We start from the raw sequence: 20,544 nt of genomic DNA, 5'->3' as shown, positions 1-20,544 counted from the left end.
AGAGATGTAATGTGTCAACCTGACCTTTCATGGCCGATAACTCTCAGCTCCTACCTTAACAGCCACCGTTAACGGAAATGTTCAGCCACGCTCAAGTCACGCCTAATTGGAACTCTCTATATTTGTCTCTCATCCTCATCAGTCTTGTTGGATCATCACTCCCTGGAGGACAGGGGTGTCACCCTTCTCTTTTGGGACAGCTCACCCTATTCCCCATTGCTTTTATTTATTTATTTATTTATTTTTTACCTCTGCTCCTCCTCCTCACTCTGTTTTTGTAAGGATGAATCTCCGTCAGGCGTAACCAGGTGCCTATGGCTTGCGGTCACGCGCGTGGAAGTAATTATGTCTCCCAGCTGCGCCTCCTTTATTTGTTTTACTGATGAGCAAGTTTATGTTGAAGAACTGTGCCCATAATGACTTTAAGGAGCATGAATCAAATATTCGCGATTAAATGGAAAACAAACACAACGGTCCCTCTTCGTAATGCGAGTCAACAAGGCAGAATTAGAGAGAGATCTAATAAAGACTGTTCTAGAAACAAAACAAAAAAAAAAAAAAAGAGAAAGAAAGAAAGCTGGTTTAAGTGATCTTTATTTGATTTATTAAAGTGTTTGCATGCTTGGCGGTCTGTATTTTCTTAGCAAAGGATCAAATGCAGCAGCAAGAAAAGGGAAAAAACAAAAACAAAGAGAACAACAGGATCCCGACGCCAAATGGCCGCACGAACGCGCGTTCCCTCTGATCACATCGCTTCCAGTGAAGCGACAAAGAAGAGTCGCGCCGTCTTTGTGGTTCCCTCCTCCTCCTCAGACACGCGTCACAGCGCGGTACGAGGGTTTGGGTACGAATTAGACGATCGTGACGCGTTCGCCTCCAGACGTCGGTGACATGGTGACAAACAGCACATTAAGATTGCATGGGAATCTGCTCTCTCGTCAAAGCGTTCGTGGCGTTCGGAAGGCAAAAAATATCTATCAAACAGCTGTTGCTCCACAACAGATAAGACTCCCCGCTCTCTCCACGCAGGCGATGCAAGGCCCTGCCTCCACTCCGGCTCTTTGCTTTAGCATTCATCTCCATTGGTTTGTGTATGTCACTTTGTTGAATGTATTACCTGTGGGGGTAAGGAAATCTGCCAGAGGCAAACACACTCTAAATCTAGTGTGTGCGCTTCAGATATTGAGAGCGAATAGAGCGAGAGAGAGAGAGAGAGGTTTGAAGCGGGAATGATGATAGGAAATGAAAATGGGAGAGAGAAAAAAAATCGGCGTCACACAGGGATAAGTCGACGGCCCCAGGTGAGCCATCGCCTGGGGCAATGCCAGGATGGGTGCTGCCGTTGCTTCTGTTTATCTGGGATGCAGCGGGTCTTGTGAACACACGAATTCTCCTTCCCTCTCTCTCTCTCTCTCTCTCTCTCTCCATCTCTCAACATCTCGCTGAAAGTAGCATGGCTTTGTTTAAAGGCCTCCCCTAAATGTCTGACAGGTGAAGGAAACAATATACATGTGCTTTTGTCCGTGTGTCGAAAATGATTAATATGCTGGTTTCCCTCTTGTTTCTTTGTATTTTTCTAGGATTTACCTGTTGACATAACACTATGCACTTTATAAGCTAGATATGATGAGAGTGTCTGTGTGTCTGTTTGGGTGACAAGACAATGCACAGCACAGAACTTTCTCAGAGGATGACATCATAGCTGTTCTCAGCTAGTTGATGTGATGGTTACAATTCACCTCTTGGCCATAAGTGATGTTGAGTTAGGACAGAACTCAGTCAAATTCAATAAGAGCCCATTTATTCAAAACAAATAATAGCTATTTGAAACAATTCAGTGTTAGCAGAAATGTCTCCAACTATTTTGAGTGTATGCGTTGTTCGGCACATAATATGACATTCTGGATTGGGTATGTCCAGTATCTTCATCATGCAGGCCTCCCTCTTCTTTCTTTCCTTTCCTTGGTCTCTCTCTCTCTCTCTCTCTCTCTCTCTCAGAAAACAACTCTCAGTTAATGCCACAGTGGCTAATCAAGAACGTAATGTCCACTTATCTACATTTCAGTCAGATCACATCTCATCATTTCATTCATATCTCATCACAGATATGCAACACGCTCTTGCGTGAGGATAATCACTGAGTGAATCTCCCTTTCTCTGGAGCAGGGCTGCTCTTTCTCCACCCAAGCATGAATGTCAGCATATGGACCTTTATAAAGAGTAATTGGATAGCATACGGCAGGTAAACTGAAAGCTCAATATAAAAAGACTTATAGAGCTGCGCCGTTGTTGAATGAGGACGATGTACACTCTCATATGTTCAGATCTTAAAGAGAGATGTGGAGAGAGAAGGAGAGAGAGAGAGAGAGAGGGAGAGGAGGTGTCTCCCAATGGGTTACACTGGAGCTGATTGTGAGTCTCCTGCTCAGCCTTCAGGCCAGGGCCACAGCTGTGTGCAGGTGCTTTCTGCTCCCGGGAACAGATTGAACTTGGCAGGATCTGAAGGAGACGTCCTACGCTAAAACACTCCCTGGCTAAAAAAAAAAAAAAAACACTCACTGCTTTATCCCAGCCACTTTGTTCAGCTCTTTAATGCCCTCTCAGAACCAAGCGTCCACACTGTAACTACAGCTCTCAGAGTGGAACCTTGAAAGCGTTGGAGAGTGAGACCAAAAGATATCCTGGACTCGGACAGGGAGCTGCAAACACGCAACGCTTTTTTAACTAAGAGTTACACTTTCATGTCGACAGCATGAAAAAAAAAGTTCAAAGAAAGAGTGATAGAACATAACTGGCCACAAGCTGGTTACTGAATGTAAAAGTTCACTCTTTGATGCGGTAGTGTACTGCAGATTGTAAGACGTGTGTGTGTGTGTGTGTGTTGATAAAAAAGCTACTTCATCAGGTTGAGTGCGTTCTTTCTGTGGACCACTCATCAAATGGACACAGAGAACTATGAAGTGTGTGTATTGTTGTGTAAGAGAGAGACAAGTCACCCAAAAAAAAAAAAAAAAAGATTAATAGTCAAGTTATAAGAAATTATCAATTATTATCATCAGATCATTTTAAGCAAGACTCAATGGGGTACTGCACATATATGTATTGTTACGTACATTTTTTTTTTTTTCATTTTTTTTGTCATGTGCGACATTAAAGCAAATTCTGTAGGTCACACTCAGTTGACCTCTACCCACAAGGTCACATTCAACCCCAAAGCCACCCCCGATGTCACGCGGTCCCTGATCATTGCTCCATTCCCTCCGTGTCTTTTATAGGTTTGTTCTATTGGATCTTGGTCGCTCTGACACCTGCTTACTGTCTACATCCAGTCTAACCTCGTAGCAAAATGACATTTAGGCTTGAGTTTGCTCTCAGCGCGGCATGTAATATGATTTTGGGTCATATATCTGGGCAGTAAGGGATTGTAATGTCGCTTATAGCTCTTACAATGGCTTGTAGCTTATAGTTCGCTAAAATAGCGTGATGTTTACTGAGATATTGGCTCATATTTCCTAGTGCAGGGCGACAAGGGTGACAGGCATATTCGTGTAGGGCAAGCCTTTGATGCGTCCTTTTTATTGACTCGTTTAGCTTTGGCTGAGACCCCCCCCCCCTTCCCTCCGCAGGAGAGAACCTAATGAGCCTTAAACGCCATCCTGATTTTATTTCACGTTATTTCATTTGATTTTATGCTATTTATTTCCACCGCACACTCCAGCACTCCGGCTCAGAAAAAAGGAAAAAAAGAAAGAAAAAAAAAAAAGAAGGAGGGGGGGTGAAAACGCTCCAGGCCACGGCAAATTGTCAAATTACCATTGAGAACCACACAAACAGGAAATTAGCAATCAGGTGCTATTGCTTTCCTTCCACCCTCTGAAGGACTTAAAAGGCAGGCTTTTTATGACGACTTCCTTCTGTCAGATTTCTTGTTCACCTGTGCTGAATGTGGCACTTTGTTAAAAGAGCTTAATTCAAAACATTTGAGCAGAGCGCACTAGGAGAGAGGGATAAGGTGTGTATTTGGCAGAAAAAGTGTTAGTATTTAAGAAAGACAGGAGAAGAGTGGGGAGAAAATAGCAGAAGGTTTGGTGGGAGAGAGAGAGACAGAACGAGAGAGGGAGGGAGGGAGGGAGGGAGAGGGTGAGTGAGAGAGAGAAAGAAGGATATTTGAGAAACAAGACCAGACTCTTGTGAAACACATAATGCGTGACAAGTACCTATCTCTGTGCAAAGTTTTAATCTTCACAGATGAAAGATTTTAGAGTTCGGCAATTTATAGTGCTCTTTCAAAAAAAAAAAACTTTCTTGTGCAGGAAACAGTCTAGCCGTCTGCCTCAATCATTTTATGTCTGTGAAAACCGAAGAGCCAATCAGACGATCTGAGTGGAACATACACGGTCTGATTCAATAAAGGTTTAATCAAGGTTTGCCGCTCTTTTACTTGTCTGAAGGTTTGAGCGTACAGAGAGAATCATGAGGGCTGATCTAGCGTGATATGCAAATGCTCTGTGTTAAATTACAGATTACAACGGGTTTTTTACACAGACATTGGGATTAAAGTGTGGTTTTTAGGTGTTTCTGTTGGAACGCCATCACAGTGGACCAGTTACCTCTCCAAAAACGAGCGGGTGTGTGGCCAGAAACGGGCTAATGATTTATTAGCGTATAGTTTAATGCTAGCAACCAAGGAACAACTGTTTTCCCTCCAACGCCTTTGTTTGGCAAGCAGGGCAATTTTTCCAAAAAGAGAAGAAATGAATTACGCGTATAATGTATTATCATGGAATTTCTAAGCTGATTCTAAGTGAGATTAATGCCCTGGTGGATGACAAACACAAATAGCCAACACCCCTGCATGTGTCAACTTCTCCTCCCCCTCAGTTTTAAACATCATAAACGATGCAACTCGTTAGCCTGAATCTTTTACTCCAAACTCCAGCCTTAACCTCCGATCTGAATACAAATGCCTCCATGCATCAGAGAGAGAGAGGGAGAGAGACAGGTGCGTTGTTTCTGTACAGTGTGTGCAAAGACAGAACATTACAGCCGTCCAGAGCAGAAACCTATTAAAAAGTCCAAAGGCCTTGAGAGCTGAGCAGCTCTTTTTTTTTTACTCGTTTTTGGGGTGCTTTTTTTTTTTTTTTTTACCCTCTTAAAGCTGGCCGTTTGGTGTTATCCGCAGGTTTTTCCAACACCCTGCTCCACCGCGAGCCTTTGCTCTGTTAACATGTAACGCGTGTCAGCTCCGCTACGCGATAATGATCAATGAGAGCCGATGAGGCGAGCCTCCCATTACGTCGACGCGTTCATAAGGATTTGACATTAATGTTCGTAACGCTAATCTCTGTTTCCCTGCACCATCTTCTCCCATCTATCCGAAGCCGATGATCTGTTTTAGCACCTCTCATAGACTCAGCAGGCCTTTGTCCTCACAGGGATGTGGAGCTGCCTCTAAGCATTAATTTTCACTGAATTTCATTAGTTATATAATAGGCTAAGTAAGATGAGAAAAAGAGGTAAAAGGATAAGTCTTTCAGATGGTATGGTTTAATTATTTAATCAGGCACATGTGTGGTATTTTATAGTGTGAAAAGGATTTTGTTCTTTTTTATTTTTATTTCTATATTTTATTTTATTATTTTATTTTTTTATTTTTTTTTTTTTTGCTTGGGTTTTATTGTGTAATCAGTGTGTGATGTCATGAAATACTGTGGATGGGAAGCACTTTGGGGTGATACCCCCCTCCACACACACACACACTCATTATAGTCCCATGGGTTGCATTGGTGATACCAATATAGGAGGTGTGGAACGACCCTAAAAGGAGCTGAAGGTTTCTCCTGTCTCACTCTGCTTCGTCTGATGCTATAGCGACCAAAAGATAAAAAATCGTTTCTCTCAACACCTTCGTGTCCATGGAGAGCAAGTTTACAAAAGATCAACTCCACATAACCTCACTCACTCAGTGGTAACTGTGCAGCTGTGTATGTGTCTGGAAACAGAAACGTCTCTGAACCTTCTATGGCGTTCGAAGCGTCCCCCCCCCCCCCCCCTCCCCGTCCGTGTGTGTGTGTGTGTGTGACTGGCCTGACTGAATGAGTCACAGAAACAGATGCAGGCCAGAGACTCTTCCCTCCGCGCGGCGCTGACACGATTTAGGGCGTGGTCCGCTGGAAGTGCAGTGATGCGGCAGCCTCTCTGTATGCCTCTCTTATCAGGGCCCCGTTTCATTTTTTTCTGTTTAAATCTCCTCTATGAAGCACTTACCTCCACACTCTGGATACAGTACTTCGCTCAAAAAACCCCCAGTCCCTACTCTCCAGTCCATTATGAGGTAGAGAAATCTGCAAAACTGACAAAATCGCCGCTCTTTGTCTCCCCGGTGGTGGCTCTTCCGTCGTAAAGATAACATGGTTTAGGGAAAGCTCGGAGCATGTGTCACAGAGATGCTGCTTAGGCAAATCTGAATCTCTCGCAAGATGTTTTCATCAAATGTGTGGGTAAAAGAAAAAAAAAACGAATCGTTCCCTCCCCTCTTCATCCCCGATGGTTCTGTCCCGTCTCCCCGTTGTGTTCGTATCCTGAAAAGTTGTTTGTTGAGCGGGGATTATGTGCGGTTCCCCTATTTTTCTCCTGTAAAGGTTGTCATTGACCATGCAAAAGGTCTTTGGCCCCCTTGATCAGAGCAAAACAGGGCATCAATAATGCAGAGCTGTTGAATTATTCACCGGCTCAGAGCCACAGGTGAGAGGTAGACAGCAGAGAAAGACTGTCAAAATGACATACAGCACTCTAAGTCTCCTCCTTCACCGCAGGAGAGCACTGTAAAAATGCCCTCTCCCTCACCCTCCGCCCCCGCGCCCTCCTCCCTCCTCCTCTCACCCTCCTCCGCCTGCCAGACAGGGGGCCTCCAAGTCTCTCGCCTAATTTATCCCTAGAGAATGCTACTTAGCCCCTGTCACTCAGATGCGAACCGTGCCGTTTGAAAGAAAGGCCCGACGTATTTAACAAACAGCGGCGAAGGAAGGAGCTGTCAGTTAAACTGCTCTAATACGAGATGCTTTAATTGTTGGAGTTTGTTATGGTGAAATATTAACTGTGTCAACCCTGGCTACAATGAGAGAGAGAGAGAGACCAATGCTGATTTAAATGGGAGAACATAATAGAGTGGTGAAGCGTTTTACCCCCTTTAGTGGTGAAGAGTAAAGGGGGTAAAACACAGACACACACACACACACACACACACACACACTTATCTTCATATCATAGCAGAGGACTTCCTGCTGACTTCTGTTTTATTGATATATATATATATATACACACACACACACACATATATATATATAAAATAAGCCAGTCGTCATTGTAACCATAACGAAAGATGTATTTCGGTACAGTCTACCTTAACAGTGAGAGCTGTTACTTTTGTTTAAACTGGTGACTATCCCAGAAATGCACATGCGTGCACACACACACACACACACACACATCATTTGACTATATCTGAATGTACAGAGCATGCAGTGTGTGTAGGCTGCGGGTCATTTACAGTGGTTTAAAGCTTTGGGTGAGGCTATGCCGGACAGACATTTAACATCATAACTGAGCCACAATAGATTCATGGAGCCATACCTTATTCTTTAGATAACTCTGCCCCTCGATGCTCTTTTTGTGTTTCTGGTAAACAAGTGGAATGGAGGAAAATAAGTAGCAAAGGGAGGTTTCCCCGCAGGGGCGGCAGAGAATTCTTCACGCATTGTGCTTTGTGAAATTGATGGGTCTATTGGTATGCTTCCAATGTGCCAACAAACCTTTTTCAGTTCACAGCAAGAAGAGACTTATCACACAGCCTGACTTTGTGTGTTTTCGAAGATCTAGATGCCGAAAATGCACTGTCAGAGACAAATTACAACCACAAGAAGATGAGGGAATAGTATTGAAAAACTTTCTAAAGTGCTCGTGTGTCTTTGCATGAGTGTGAGTGTGTGTGTGTGTGTGTGTGTGTGTGTGTGTGTAATTTATTTTCCCGGAAGATTTATAGATAATTGGGCTTTATTTACTCCTGCACATAAACGCTGTACTAATATCTGTTTTTTTTTGTTGTTGTTGTTTTTTTTATTATTTAAAAAAAAAAAAAAAAAGCTCACAGAACTCTTTTATGACCAGTGTGGTAATTACAGTGTGGTCCTTTTGATTTAATCCTCCCTTCCCTCCAAGCTACTGTTTTTAATATTTTAGGCCGTTTTTCAACAGGGAGGGAAGAACAGTAATAAACGGTGCCTTTTGTTTTTTTTTTTGTTTTTTTTTTTTGGAGTGGTTTTGTTAATTTACAAGAAAAGTAGTGTAGTACAGTTTTTCTGAACTTTTCCAACTTCAGGCTTTTTAAAACCGCTGTTCAGGATTAGCCAGCGTTTTAAGCTGAGGCCTCCCTGCCCCTGTGTAGTCCGCTGGGTATTGTTTCCAACGGCTCTTTATTGATATGCGCACAGAAACTTTGAACTACAAGACTCGGCAAAGTCGTCTGCACAGAGATATCAAGGGGGCAGGTGGAATTAGAGCCGCGCGTCTGTTTAAACATTGGAGAGGTTTTCCGGGGAGAACACAAGCCCGACGCGGCCTGCATTACTAATTGGCGAGTGGCTGAAGAGAGCTCTCGCTGCTGATCAATAACCATTCACAAGGTAATAACACTACAGAGAATTTCAATTCGTCTGAGACACAAGCAGCAGAGAGCCACAGCACAAAGACAATTTTACACCGGGGGCCCTTGTTCTCCCATGTCGTCAAACCAACTTTTACCTTTTTACAAAGGGAGAGCTTTTGTGTGGGTGTGTATGTGTGTGTGTGTGTGTGTGTGTGTGTGTGTGTGTGACAGAGAGACAGAGTGAGAGAGAAAGAATTTCTTAAGGCGTTTGAGATGTTTGAGGAAGAAAAGAAGTAACATTTCATTTCATCACCCTTGGTCTGTGTAAACAGGCCCCACAGCTGAAGTCATCAGACATTTTGGTAAAAACGCTGTACTGGACTTGATATCTGCGTACGTGGTGCAAAGGTGCAGCCGGTGTGGGTTATCTGCAGATGAAAGACAGAGTGGCGTAACAGCACTGAGAACTCCAGTTCTGTAATGCTCACTGAATTGATAGGATCCAACTGAATTGATATTGTCCTAGTATGCTGACGCTTTGGATTGTTCTTTTGTACTCTTTTGGAAGGAGCCTGATAAAGATGAAAATCAACTTCTTGGGTTTTTTTGTTTTGTTTTGTTCTGGTTTTTGTTTTTGGTTTTTTTTTTTTTTATGGACAAGAAAATTGCTATGCTACTGAACTGCTCAGTGTACATCCCTAAATCTAACCACTTGTTTTCTCTCTTCTTTTCTTCCTCTTCTCTTTCCCTCCCTCCCTCTCCCACCTCCCTCTCTCCTTCTCTCCTTCTCTCTCTCCACCCCTGTCTCTCGCCCTCTATCTTTGTTTCTCTCCTGCCTCTCTGATGTGATTCTAGCGGCGGCTACAAAAAACAAAGTGAGAGGTGAGTTCTATGCTCCATCTTCTCCGGAGCTTGATTAATGGGGGACACTGTTACCAATAAACTGTGGTCAGATAGCCCTGCCTTATCTCTTCTCCAAGCTGGGGAAGTTTTGCCACTCTGCAGACCCAGCTCTGGCCCATGCACGCCCACAGAATCCATCCTTCTGAGCCTTCTGTTCACTGTGATTTCAACGCACTCATTCATTCATTCATTCATTCATTCATTCATCATTCATTCATTCGTATACTAGTTCATTTACTCATCTGTCTTTCTTCCATCCATCCATCCATTCATTCATCCATCCATCCATTCATTCTTTTATTTTTCTTCACCTCTACCTCTGCTTTCTGTTTCCTGTCTTCCTCTGCCTCTCCTGCCTGTCCTTAAAGAACTGCATTGTATAACTGCCTTGTTACCGATATTCCTGCTCTGTGTCACATGGCTCTGGTTTGTAAGCGCACACATCTTTTTTTTTTTTTTTTTTTCCCCTGTGCTCTGTCATTCTCTCTTGTCATTCTCTCGTTTGTGTTTATGTCATAGCCCTGATTTGTGCATATTCCCAGAGCACAAACAAGTGAAAAAAAAAATCTTGTCTGTAACAACAGGGGTTAAGATTTTGTAAGTGACAAAAAAAAAAAAAAAAAAGAAAGATTCTCTCCCTAGGAAAGTAGTGTCACTTTGATCTGATGAGACAGAATTGTCAGGTAGATGAAAGGCAGCTGAACTCTAGTTGAATTATTACTATACTGTAATGAGGTTAACAGTGTGAGCTCTCACATGATCTGTGTCATGTGATGAAAGCCATATATGTCCGGAGTGTATTGACCCAGCAGGAGCCGCACAGCCCTGCTTGTGTGACGGCAGGCTCGGAGACGCACCGTCAAACGATCTTTTTTCATGTCTTTTACTTTTTGAGCTACTGAGATTTCTGTAAACTGTTTTATCTTTTCCACACAACTTCCCCTTTGAATTATGTAGATACCTAAATCAGAAAATCAGAAGTTATGATGTTAAAAAGAAACAACGTGCAACAGTCAAATGGTACAAAGTAGGGAAACGGTTTTTAAGGATTCCGTGTGTTCTGATTTGATTCTATTTTTTTTTTTCTTTTTCATGAGTGGAGTATCATAGCAACTCTGTTTCAGTTGTTTTTTAACTGATTACTCTCATTGTCTGAACAGTTCATTAGATTACTAGTTTCCTCGTACAAAAAATGACAACACAGAGAGGCTATTAAACCTAGCTCAGCAGTCAAGATGATTCTAGAAGAAGATACTGAAAGGTTCTCCTGCTCTGGTCTGGTAATGTGGAGAACAAGAGATAGAAGGATTAAAACCTCCTTCCACCATGGAAAAAAAAGAACTCTTTAATGTATTTTGACTTTTTACCAGGAAACCAGTTCTGGCACACATCTGTAAGTGTGTGGTTTTGTTGGTTCTGTCCAGCCACCTGTGTCTGAAAGCATGAATTACATTCTGATCCGTTTGGGCTCGGTCACGGGAGGCCGCCTGGGTTGACTCCAGAGACACCTCAACACCACACGACCTTTAAGAGCGCATCTGGGAGTCTGCCCACTGCTACTTACCCATTTGTCTCCTAACAGAGAGAGAGAGAGAGAGAGAGAGATCCAGGCTTTGTAAATAAAAGGGAGGTTTGACCTGGCCTTCTGTAATGGTCTGTTTCCAGCCTAATGGTTTTCATATGGCTGCATAGGAAATCCATCTCTCCTTTAATGAGAAAGAGAGAGGGAGAGAGAAAGAAACAGAGAGAGAGAGAGAGAGAGAGAGATGTTGTGTAGATCACTGAGCTAGGCAGGATTCCCCTCAATCTCGTTTGGCGTCTAATGAAGATATCGGCATTAAGACGAGAAGCTCAGATTTTTATTGATCACCTCAGAGACATAGCTATCCCTAGAAGCAGCCAAACCCCAGGAAACCAACAGAGCCAAAATTTATTTCTCTCCGTTTGTGAGCAAGCGGGTATTTCAGAGTTTGATGTCCACCGCAGCTTTTCAGAGTGTGTTAGCAGAGGATAAGAAATGCGAATGCTAGGTCATAGGTCTGTTAAATCCTACAGAAAATGCATTTAAAGAACATCTTACAGAGTTATGGAGTTAAATGACAATTTACATGTTCATCTTCGGCTGTTATTGAGAATCTTTTTATTTCCATAACAACAAATGCAAAGTTATTCTGAAGGAAAGAAATAACAGAAAATGTGTTTTGAATACCAGTGTGTATTACACACACACACACACCATGTATTTACCATAGATACATCAAAATCTCTGTCAAGATCTCTGTCAAGTTCCATCCATCCATCCACCCATCCAACTGTCTGTCTATCTATCTATCTATGACATTTGGTTCCTTGTTATATTTAAGGTCCAAAAATCTTAACCACACCAGCAGACGGCCGCAAATGTTTCTTTAATTTGATACAAATGAATGATTAGTGGTTTGGGGGTTTTTTTTTTTGGTGCTGTTTCTTTGTTGTTTGGTTTCACGAAACAACTGCACTACACAGCGCGTAACAGACAGAGGACAAGATCCGCGTTCACGTCGGCTGTCGTGTCGGGCTCACGAGAGGAGGGTTCCGTTTTTATTTTCTCTTCTGTTTTATGAAGCAGCGCGCTAAAGCTAGGCCTTAGTGTTATAGCCTTCTCATATTCAGCTTTAACGGAGTGTGTGTCCTTTCACACTGCTGTTCTGTCATTTCACAGTTTGTTGTTTGCCACATGGGTGCTGATTGAATCTAAAGGACGCTTATCTCCAGCACACTGAGGAGAAACGACAGACTTTTTATGGGTAAAAGCTCACTGAGGTTTTTAATGGTATGAAGTGTGTTACGCTTGGCTGGACTGAAGGGAGTTATCTCTTTGTTAGCACAGTCTTCATCTGTAATACACACGGAAAGATCTAGAACCACAGCAGTCACGTTCAACACAATGTGGCCACGCCTGTGTCAGTTAAGTGAAATTTAATTGAGATATGAAGTAGCAGTTTGAAGGGAGAATCTGGTTTTGCCTGAACATCAAACCAGGAAAGCTAATTTGATGTGTCAGATTTCCATGGTGGTCCGATTGTTTGAATTGTAGGCCTATTTGTACACTGAAGGTTAGTAAACTGACAGGGTGAAAATAGACCTCAACACTGTTCTTTACTGGACCGAAACTCTCTTTGGACCCCAGGACGTGTAGGAGAAAGAGACTAAACACACACAAAAAAGAAATAAACATATAAAAATTAAAAAATAGAAATCAACTTTGCCGTTTCCCTGAATGGGGGATGGAAACAGAGCACGTGTATAGAACGTGTGTGAGATGGTATCGGAGAGAAACTAATCCAAGGCACCTGCAGCCACTCTGAGAGATGAATAATTCATGAGTGATTCAGTGAACAGGCATGCCTCTGACTGCAATTTCACCTGCGTGTCGTCCGCACGCTGCGGGACCCGGTGCCAGTGTCGGGGGGGTGTTGGGGGGTTGGCGAGGTGGTGGTGGTGGGGGGGGTGTGCCTGAACGCGCGTTCGGTCGTTAACTGAGTTGTTTGTGTCAACACCACTTTCGCAGGGATGGCTCGATCAGGACGTTTGACATTCCCCGCATCCCCATTGGTTTCCACACGTAATAACGCCACACACACACACACACGCAAAAACCTTGCAACAATTAAGAAACTGTGGGATAGGGCTGTTTGTTTACACTGGCAGAAAACAGCTGTGCTCTGGTCTAATTGTGCAAATGAGAGTGGAAGTGCCGGGGCCAGTTCATTTGTTGTTTTGTAATTAATTAGATTTCTGAAAATAGGAAATTACAGTGTGTTTTGAAAAGCGTGTGTCACGTTCCGAGTATGAAGGGAACATGCTGCTTTTCCCCGAGTTTAATTGAATTTGTTCACTGTGTGATCTTGTTGCAAACCCTGTGCACTTCCCCAGACTGCGGGCTGCGTTTTTTTTGTAGGGTTTTTTTTTTTCCTTTCTTTTTTTTTCTCTTTTTCTTTTTTTCCCCCCCATATATTCATTTTAGGAAAGGAAAAATAAATATTTGAGGTGTCAATTCGATCCGACACTTCACCTCAGAATATTCACACCTTCGCCTGTAGATACATTCTTGGAATAGTTTAAGAATATTTAGTATAAAAACGTGTTTTTTGGGGTTTTTTTTTAAAGTTGAAGAGACAGGGGCAGACTCAAAGCAGAGTTTCTGAACTCTAAAAAGACTTTGGAAAGATAGCAGCTGATAATCTATAAGATCCAGGGGTCGGGGTTACTGAGATTAAGCTGTCGTTTTGGTATATCAGGGGTTTTACTTTCTCCGCTGGGCTTTGAGTACGTACCAGTCTTTTCAGAGTCAATAAACAAAGTAAATCTTATCTGTGTATCTGTCTGAAAAAATAAAAGCTGTCTGTCACCTTAGTGATACATATTTCAGCAGATATGAGTCAGGCAAGATTTCATACCTGTCTGAGTTTACGTTATTCTTACCTACTAGTGCCTTTTCACGCAAAAACACAGTGCGTATTAGATTATCAGAATTAAATCTGACACAGCATAAATTAAATTCTGTGTCTTTTTAAACAATTGAATGACCCTTTGAGGATTAGTACTCTTGACCAATTACATTAATCAATTCATTAATCAATTCATTAATTAATTACTTAATTGATGGAGATTATTTCATCAGTAAACAATGACTGGTTTTGACAGCTGTTAAAATAAAGTGCAAATTTACAGAGACGCTCAACACCAAGGACTTTGAAAACTATTAGAAAACACTCTGGACGCATTAATCTGGATGTTACCAAATAAGGTAAAAATTAGTTTGGGCCTCCATTAGGGAGCCTGGAGCGAGCAGCAGATCTTGGGCCTCTTTGTATCGTTTTGGGCTCTGAGAGTCCTCCAGTCTTAATTAAGGATCCAACCAATATCCTTCCCATGCCGTAGGGGAGGCCTCTTTAGGGTTTTTGGGAAAAGGCATGATCAAGGACAAGTGAGCAGGGTTGCCACAGACTCTCCTCCTGCTGCACCATCTCCAGAGCAGGAGGAGGGAGCAGGAGCTGTGGTGATTAGGAAAAAAAAAAAAGGTTATTAATCTCACAGAGGGTTGCTCCATTTTGGTTCTTTTTTTTCCGTAATATGGTGTATGAATGCACTGAAACCAAACCTTGGGTGTCAAGTGTGTGTATATTCCACCAGACAGAGTTGAGGGTGGTGGTGGGGGGGGGGGGGGGGGGGGGGGGGGGGGGGGATGTGGGCGGGGGGGAGGGTGGGGAAAACAAACAGATGGAACAAAATCACCCAAATACCACCTGTTTACTACAGGCGCATGTCTGGCACAAAACGCAGCCTAAAACATCTGCCCGCAGACTGCTGGCACCGAAACTCTGCCGTTAAGCTTCCTCACCCTGCGTGTTCGCCTGTCATACCGGAGACCTTTCTCTCCCCGCGAACATTCGCCACGACAACGAGACAAATCCAGAGGTTAAACCGGGGGACGGAGGTGATCGGTTTGAAAAAAAAAAAAAAAGCGTCTCCGTCTTGATTTTTTTTTTTTTTTTTTTTTTTTAAAACAGGCTTGGAGATGCCGCCCAGGCTATTCGCATCTCTTATCGCGTCGGCGTCTGCCGTGACATCGGGCTGAACAATTTATAGTAATTACATATGCTTGTCTTTAGTGTCACTCTTCATCCTCTCAATTCTAGCCTTTTCACACAGCACGCTTGATTTCACTCACTGATATCAGTCTTCGGCAGTACATAATGAAGAACTGTTGTTTGGCTGTCTTCAAGTTAGCAATGCGCTCTCTCTCTCTCTCTCTCTCTCTCCCCTCTGAGGACTTGATTGGCTTGCGTGGCGGTTAGTAAGGTCCAGTTCTGAAGGTCACGGGCTTGTCTACCTTCAGGCTGTCAGTGGTCTCTCGGAGAAACAGAGCTCCGTTTACAGGGTTTTCTGTAAAGGTCAGCTTGTTCTGGCCCGGCTCAGAAAGGTTACAAGAAGCATGTGGGTTTGAGGATACCACAATGATTATCCATACATGCTTGTAAACATGTTTCTATAGAACTTGCAGCAGTTTTCCATATGCACTGGTGCTTGCTTGATGCTGAGGTATAGTGGAAGTCAACAGAGTTCTATACTTCTATAATGTTTCTTTTTGGGTTCAGTTGAAGGAATGGTTAGGAAGCTCTGTGTGGTTAATGATGTACGTCACTTTTCCATAGGGCAAAAAAGACCATTTTTTTCCACTTATAGTCTCATTATTTATGATAGGAAGCATGACTTCTGTCAGAAATTCATTTCCATGATACAATGAAGGGGTCGTTAAGACTGAAGGTAACTCAATTTATATGTACACACACACACACACAAACACACACAGTGGCAAGGTTCACTCAATGGTGACGAGGCGCATTGGGGGGGTGGGGGGGGGGGCGCTTATGAACCTTATATTCAAAGGGTGTATATTATGTTACTTAGTATGATTAGTATATGACATTTCTATACATTCATAGAAAAAAAAAACTATAGTTACACCAAAAAAAAGAAAAAAAAGAGCCGTGGTCGTAAAAGCCAGTGCACAGGAGAGCTCTCTCCCGCTGTGTGCATGTGTTCGGTTCAGTTCTCTCTCTCTCTCTCTCTGCATGGGTGTAGCTCTATGCGTGGTACATGTAGTCACCTGAGGACGCTGTGTGTGGGGATGTGTGTGTGAGGGAGAAGAGCTAATTTTACTCATAAAACAGAAGACAGTACGGCACATACAGACATTTCACATTTCACTCAGTCAACACAGGCCAGGGTGGAATAACTCACTTCACTGCTCAATTAAACTCTCACTGGAACACGTCAGTCCCGATAAAATCATTACAATGCTCATATTCTCCACGGAGTGGTGTCACACACAGGAGAGGACAATAACAACACGCATGCAAATTCCACCTGCTCTTCCGACTACCATGCTACTGTGCACCAACTGCATAGAAAATAGGACAACAGATTGTTTACCAGAAGACTTCACACACACACATACGCACACACACAACAAGTTCTGGCACCGCTACGTCCACTGACTACTGATGAACTGGAAAAGTTAGATCAACGTCTAGATCAACTAGGTAGATCAATGTTCAAGGCTCTCAGCTTTTTTTTTTTTTTTGAGGCCCAAAAGTTAAGTTTACAAGAACCCCCCTAAAGGTGAGTATTAAACCATGTGAGAATTAAACTTCCTTACATTTTCAAATGAATCTTTTTTACAGCCGATGATGAGCAGAACTGTTCTGAAATGATGGGGGCACGAATGCAAATGTGGTCCAGTAAGTCTGAAATGGGCCATGGACCTCCGTGCATGTCCTTAATGACTCTCCTCCTAATTTAATCTCACAAGGAGCTCAGCACAATGCTCGGCAATTTCTTCTCCTCAGATGCTCAAAGCAACATCAGACTAATTGTCTAATTCACTGCCTTCCCTGATTACGCTGGCCGTGCAGAGAGTGGGTTGGCTTTAATGGTCAATCTTTCACCGTTTCTCTCACTCACTCACTTGCTCTCTAAATAAAGTCCAGGAGAGCGTGTTTGTCAAAACCCAGGTGCTGAACTGTAAATACACGCTCCTCTGAATTATCAGCCCTGTTTAACGAGAACTAATTCACCGAATCCAAGCGTTTGACGTGTTTACAGAGGTCTGCACGGCACAGATGAATCTTCTCATTTGTATGGTCCGAGAATGAAGACTTAGAGTGAGGAGAGTGTCAGAACCTCTGAACAGCCAGTAATATAAAACTAATGAAACTCATTATGGATCAGTCCAGAAAGGAACAGTTACTACGCACATACCAAGAGCGTTTTCAGGAAAATGGACTGAGATATATACGTGTGTGTGTGTGTGTGTGTGTGTGTGTGTGTGTGTGTGTATACAATATGCGCAATCTGTCTACCTATGACAGTCTTTAATGATTCTTAAAAGCATCTCTAAGTCTCTATCAAGACCTGTGTAGGCTCTTATTAGTCTCTGTTTATCAGTCTCTGTGTGTACAGGTTATATAAGAGAGCCCAGAGAGCTTCTTAGGTGTGACTGTATGAGGGAACATACAGTCTGTTTCTAATGAGGTTTATTAGGTGAGGACTTGACTTAATGGGGTTATGTTGTGACTCACAGTGAACACCTTTGTCATTGTTGCAGTGCTGAGTTTGCCTGCTCATTGCTTCCTCATTGGCTGTTCTTTGACTGTTCGTTGGCTGTTCATTGGGAGCTAGTTCTCATTATATAGTGCAGCCAGCTGAAACCAAACCAAACTAGGGTTTTGGTTTTTTTTTACCTCATTTCTTCAACTGTGAATTAACTGCTGGAGACTTTAATTTCAGTCCTGTCAGATATTTGCTTTATACAAAGAATATTTTCTACCTGGAAGTTTCTTACAAATGCGTGTTTTTTAGTACACAAATTACAGGCTTTCTCCACCCACACACATTCTGGTCATGATATGTGTGCTGTCAGGGATTATGACTGTTGTTTTCCCCCATTTTAAAATGATCCAGAGTATTGTGCAGTCGTAGCCGGTGCCTGAATAATATCTTGTCATATAGAATCTGCTCATTTTTGAATAAAAAATCTACACGTATCTGGATGACAGTAAAGGTGGTGAGAGAGACAGGGACAGTAGGGAAAGGAAGAGTGAGAGGGGGGTGGGTGGAAGAAAAAGGAGAAAAAAAACATAAAAAACCTCCCTGTCAGGCCATGCTTCATGCAAAAATCGTTATGAATAATTCATGGACCCCCTACCTACAGTAATGCAGATTCATTTCTCTGTCTCTGCCCCCCCCCCCCATTCCACAGCCTTCTTCCATTTCCAACGTATGTTGTTGACTATGGGAGACTTTAATTATGGCCGAGAGTGACCAGTAATCTTCACACATCGTCGGGGTTAGGACGGGACAACTACGTGGGGTTGGACTCAACTCCTGGCCAGTTTGCATCTCTATGGTGCCCTGGCTTGTCTATCAAACTCTGGATCCCTCCTTTTTTCCCCTTAGTATTCTGCTCATTCTCAGAAATAGGACCAAAATACTCCTACCAAGAACATATTGAATAACCTATTTACCCACTTTATTGACTTTTTTTCCCTTCTTTGTAAGGTTTAAAGCCACAGGGAATTGAAGGTGCTGGAGAAAGACTGGGTCCGGTCGATGTTAAACATTCACTGCATGTGTGACTTACTGGAGCAATTAGATTTAGTCTTTCTCGTCATGTGGTACACTGTGTGTGTTTGTGTGTTTGTGTGTCTGTTTTTTTTTTAGAGCTGAGTGCTTTATGTCACTGAGAAGAATGCAGATTTCCAGAAATTGCTAATTTGATTAACACATTCGCTCACAATGACTCTGCAAGGTTTTGTTTTTTTTTTTTCCCCCTTCCCTGAAAAATTTATCCCCAGTCCTACTGGGTCAGTATTTAACACGCATGTCGAAATTCTTTAATTAGCATTCCAAACTCGTTAACTGTTGTTTGATCCCCAAAATGCATTAACACAGGCTGATTGTGGTAAAGTCGCAGAGAAGTTTGAAAGCACTCTCCTCAGAGGAAAAAAAAAAAGACAGAAAGAAAAAGAGTGGAAATTGGTGGAAGTAAAGCCAAAACCCCTAATTCTCCACACCTGTTCAGCGGCTCTACTGGAGTTTTTTTTTTTTTTGTTTGTTTGGAGCGACGCAGGCAGCCCAGAGAGCAGTTTGGTTGAGGCCTTGTCAAAACGAGCCCACCAGAGGCGTGAAAGAGGGCTAACTACCACAGCTGGCCAGTGGGCCCTCCAGTCAGGAGCCCCTGTGGAGAGGCCCTTAGCGGCTGTTTTTCTCCCTCTCGCCTCTCGTGCGAAAGCCACACCACGCGGTTCGAGATTGCCTCTCCAATCACGTTAATTGTGACACGCTGCAATTAGTGGCGAATGGCGCAGCTCGCTAAAATCGTTCGACAACACACAAGCTTGGTTTTCCACAGTTGTTTCACCAGCCACATCACGTCTCTCACTCTCTCTCTCTCTCTCTCCCTCTCCCTCTCTTTCCGTCTCTCTCTGGTTCTCTCTGTCCTTGTCCTTGCCCGTCTAGATATGATCTTTTCCTTTTCCCATTCAGCAGTAGCGGAAGCGTTGACCTCATTGCCAGACTGTAAACACACTCAGATCATTCATGGACCGTTTATGCTTCCGAGGCCTGTTCTATACACATCCACATTTTCATTATCCCTGTTCTGTGTCCCTTCACGCCGCGTGACGATTTATCATCCAGCCGTCTAATCCCGGGTGTCACCGTGGATGTCAGTTTGTGAATAATTTCTCAACGTGGCTAAACCTTTATTCACTCCTGGCTTTGCATTCTGACACATCAGGGCTAAGGGAGTCACGCTGATACATTGCTCCAATCATTATGAACTTATTTAGTGGACTTTCCCAGTATCCCTGGGCTGTTCTTAGAAACCAGTGGCTCTGTTTTGACTCTTCACCGGTCTACTGGGTCAAACATTTTGCCCAGGCCCACCCACCATCTCAGCTCTTAGCACGCTGCTGTCGGTATGGTATGTATTTGCATGCTCTGTCAGACACAGGATCATGGGCATTAGCTGTTCTTCACCTCTGAGGTCACTGCAACCCATTGGTTTGGTAGATACTCTTCAGAGCTTAGTTAACAATACGTTACAAATGAGTCTTTACTGTCACCCAGGGGAGGTGATTCACTGCTGAGGAAGACTGAGGAAGACTATGGGACCCGGCAAAGAGAAACTAGTGGAATTATCTTTGATTTTCCCGCTTGATTTTGTTCTATCCTGAAATGGGCACAGAGCAGAGTGGCTGAAACAGCCCAGGGTGTTGTGACTGTATCATCCACTGCATCACACTGACGTGTAGGGCAGTTTGTGAATTGACCTGACGCAAGATTAACTTGGTGTCTTTCCCAAAACACATAGTCCATAGTTTAGCAGAAAATGTTTAGATGCATTTAAAACACTACAGCCTTTTTGACAGCCTGTCGTCAAGATATGC

The 20,544-nt window shown here is 43.1% G+C and overlaps 1 protein-coding gene across 1 annotated transcript in view; it reads left to right on the top strand.

Annotated features, from left to right (window-relative positions):
• Positions 1-716: 716 nt before the first annotated feature.
• Positions 717-20,544, top strand: part of cadm2a (cell adhesion molecule 2a) — a 69,743-nt gene continuing 49,915 nt past the window's right edge. Inside the window, exon 1 of the mRNA XM_030792219.1 lies at positions 717-882. Within this exon, the coding sequence (XP_030648079.1) occupies positions 717-882 (166 nt within the window). The remainder of the gene's footprint in view (positions 883-20,544) is intronic.

Source organism: Chanos chanos, chromosome 15, assembly GCF_902362185.1.
Source record: "Chanos chanos chromosome 15, fChaCha1.1, whole genome shotgun sequence".
Taxonomy (NCBI): Eukaryota; Metazoa; Chordata; class Actinopteri; order Gonorynchiformes; family Chanidae; genus Chanos; species Chanos chanos.
This window is presented reverse-complemented; position numbering and strand designations above follow the sequence as displayed.